The 3,789-nt window shown below is 43.9% G+C and overlaps 1 protein-coding gene across 1 annotated transcript; it reads right to left on the bottom strand.

Moving 5' to 3' along the window:
- Positions 1 to 332: 332 nt before the first annotated feature.
- On the bottom strand, positions 333 to 2,849 carry serp2 (stress-associated endoplasmic reticulum protein family member 2). Its single transcript, XM_086219817.1, has 3 exons — positions 2,643 to 2,849; positions 1,126 to 1,198; positions 333 to 524 (listed from the first exon to the last, which is right to left on the bottom strand). Exons 1-3 carry the CDS (start codon positions 2,724 to 2,726, stop codon positions 484 to 486), a joined length of 198 nt encoding a protein of 65 aa, XP_086075943.1. The 5' UTR covers positions 2,727 to 2,849; the 3' UTR covers positions 333 to 483.
- Positions 2,850 to 3,789: the final 940 nt, after the last annotated feature.

Raw genomic sequence — 3,789 nt, 5'->3', positions numbered from 1 at the left:
TTTCAAAACCTGGCACCTCAGAGTAGAGTTCGTCACGTAGAACTCATTAAACTGCAGCGCCTGTGTTGAGATCAACAGGAAGCAAAACTGGGCACCTCCTAAATGCTCGACATTTATTTGAAAAAGATTCCTCTCACACAAGACAAACAAATACTGAATCAGGCAGGATTGGCACATGGTCAGCAGGAAACACTGGCCGCACACTCAGACACCTTCACTCGCGCACACACACGCACGCTCAAAGTATGAGCCAAGTGAGTAATGAGACACGTTTTCCAGCCAGTGGGGTTTTAGACTGTCCATAGAAAAGCTGTCTGATCAGAGGAGGGGATGGCAGAGCCACCAGTCGGGGAGCTTCTCTCTCTCTGAAGCGCTGGCGTCAGTCTCTGGCCTGCTGGAGGGGGGTCGAGGGTGTACAGGTGCACATGAGCTGGGCTCAGTGAGGGCACGGGGGAGAGGAGAAGTCTAGACAACCCCTTCAGATCACATTCCCATACGGATGCTCTGGATGATCTGAAATATAGCTGAGACCACAGAGACCGGCTCTTTAACGAACACAATCACAGCAGAATCACACCATTGTCTCTCTGAGAAAAGAGGGACACTGTGAAACAGGAGACAGCACAAGATTAACGACAAATGCAAGAAAACTAGCCTGACTCAGATTAATGCTAACAAACTCTCTCTTCATATATACAGTATATATATATATGTGTGTGTGTGTGTGTGTGTGTGTGTGTAATTTTTAATCAGGATCCCTGCTAAGTCACGCAAAGCAGCAGCTCCTCTTCCTGGGGTCCACACAGAACATTAAACATACATGGATGGGTTGTTTTTGTTTTGTTTTATTAAAAGGGACGTACCAACTTTTTGGGAACGTTAACTGTGAGAGCACTGCTCTTTCCAGTCTTTATGCTAGTATAAACTGGTTAGCTTAGCATAAGTGGTTCGCGGGAGATGGACAGACAGAAGACAGAAAACACGGCAGCCGTGTTTTTTGGCTTTGAAATGTTGTTTTAAGAACTGGAAAAATCAGAAAAAAAAAAAGTTCCCCAAAACATGCATGTGATCTACCTGAGACGGGGCTCACAGGATCTCCAAGGGATTCCTGACCCACGTACGTACCTGATCCACACACGACAAATACAAAGAGGGCGAGCAGCCAGGGGCCCACTGGATACTTCTCCTCCTGTGGTCGCTAAGGGACACACACACACACACACACAGTACATTAGCAGAAAGGTAGCAGACGCTGCAGATTAGAGGTGTAACTGCTTCAAGAGCTGTCCGCCATTCCACTCGCCACCATCAGTCATCATGTTCTCAAAGCAACTGCAAATAAAACATCAACTAATTGCTTCGTCAAAGTAACACTGGCACTTTTCAAGTCCACAAAACCGCCTGTAAGAATAACCAGAGCTGAAACAACTGGTTTGTCTGTCTGGTTTGTAGGTCAACAGATATCCCAGCTTGGTTGTACTTTCAGGACAACACAGCTCGTTCAGAGACGCAGGGCTGGTACACAGTAGGATGTTTGGGTGTTCATTCAAAGTCTTCCCCAAGTTTATTCTGACATTTTAGAAACCGAGTGATCAGTTATTGAGGGCAGGTTAATGTCACGACTTGAATTAAAGACATTCCATAAAATAAAGAGAGAGTAACTGCAAGTCAAACTGGGACATTACAGTTTTCATGATTTGCTTGAGTCGATCACACGAGACTCGAGTTAATAAATCCAAAGTTCAGTTTCACTGCCGAGGTTCCACCCAAAACAAACAAGCGCCAATCAGGTGATTATTAGTCTCTGGACAACCAGACTGGTGGTGCTGTTAACTTCTTGCTAAGTGAACCAGGATACGTTTGTGGTAGGATCCCCAGGAGCTGAGGCTCTCCCTGTGGTCCACACCGACCATAAAAACTTGGCAGGAAGAAGACACTTGGAGACAAAAACAACCACATGACATTAAAAAAAAAAATAACAACGCAAAACAATAACAACAAATGCATGTACTTGACATTTTCTACCGTGACTAGAGGTATCCACATCTCCTGTATACATGCACTGTGGATGACTACACATGTTCTTATTGGATGTCATCCTGCATTTGATTGTCATGAACGTGTTGCGCGCGTACTGTAGTTCCCGATGTTCAGGTTTGATGTTTGACGAAACACATCAAATAACACTTTCACTTCATAACATAAGAAACAAAAATGATCATGACAGCAAATCATAGAAAGAAACAGCAGCGGCATTCATTATGAAAGAACTCATACATGACACATATCATGGAGCAACCCCACCCCCCCACGTAGATGGACATAAAACATTCGTGTACATTAATTAATACATCTCTCCCCCTTAATTAGCCACCGGTCCGTCTGTTATAAGCAGCTTCGTTTCCCTCCAGTCTGACTGAGTTGGAGCGCAGACGAGCGGAGTGAATCTTACATGAACATGACATATGTGGCGTCCATTTAAGCTAACACCATCATCATCATCATCACCATCATCATCATAATCATCATCATCACCACCACCACCATCATCATCATCATCATGCTGCTGCTGCTGCCGTATCCATACGTCACCTATCCCGGCTAATGTCAAGCTGGCGTCTGGCTGTCAGCGGACGGCTCACCAGCGTCTTGGCCACGTTTCCTCTCTGCGTGATGTTCTTGCTGTGTTTCTCGTTGGCCATGCGGATCCTCTGTTTAGCCACCATCTTCCGGAGCGATTAAAACACCCAGGACACACCAGTCTGATTTGCCTTTTATTTATTTTTCTTATGCTGCGGGCTCCCTCACTAGCTTGCACCTGCATTAAGCTAGGAAGCCTCCACCGGGATACAACCGGAAACCCGCCGGTTTTGCTTTTAGCGTAAGAGCGTAACGGCGGGGTTTCGCGTCAAACATTGTTATCATGACGAAGTTAAACATGAAATGAAAATAAACATAGAATCAAAGCGAATCAACTTGTGTCATTCATTTCATTTGAGTGCCATGACGTGCTTTCGTCTCTGCTGCCTTTTTGCATCGAGCGTTTTCCTTTTATTGTGAAGGGTTGTACCGGAAGTTACACGGTCAACGTTGATGTGTGTCGCTCTTGACGTGGCCCCCGGCGCGCTCCTGTCATCAATAAAAGATTGTAATTGATTTTATCTGGCAAATCTGTGCAAAAAAATAAGTAACAACAAAACTCTTGTCAATTTTTTTCCCACCACAAAATAAAATAAAGAACCACTTGCTGGCACGTTCAAAAAAGAAGAAGAAAAATGAAATATTTGATTCCAGTAGATAAATTGTAATAAATTGACTTTGTTTGAGCAGCAACGATTTATTCAAACCCCTCATGTTGGACTCTTGTGATGAGCTTTATCTTAAAATGACTCATCTCTGTTTATTTGTTTGCTGTGTTTGGTTAGAGCCCCTCATTTATGCATGAATAATTCAGTTAGAATGAATGTTTTGATATGTGTGGGGGAGTCAGTGTGTGTGGATAACCTTTCTCTGGATGTCGTCCCTCAACAAACAAACAAGAGGAGGCGGAAATGAACATTTGAAAAACGTTTTTGATGAAGGTGATCATAGCGGACATGTTGATGTTAGTGATGGAAGTCCTCTCAGCCAACTCCTGCTGGAGCACGAGTCAGGAGACGTCTCCAGCGGGAGCCTTGAACTGTGTTTTGTCCTGCCATTTCTGGAGGTTTTCCTCCATGCAGGTGAAACAGACTTTATATAATAATAATAATAATGATAATGATAATGATAATGATAATGATAATGATA

This window comes from Aulostomus chinensis, chromosome 12 (genome assembly GCF_037954235.1).
Source record: "Aulostomus chinensis isolate RoL2024-O1b breed Wild chromosome 12, RoL_Achi_v1.0, whole genome shotgun sequence".
NCBI classification, from domain to species: domain Eukaryota; kingdom Metazoa; phylum Chordata; class Actinopteri; order Syngnathiformes; family Aulostomidae; genus Aulostomus; species Aulostomus chinensis.
Note: the sequence above shows the minus strand (reverse complement) of the source record. Positions and strands in the feature narration are given on the sequence as shown.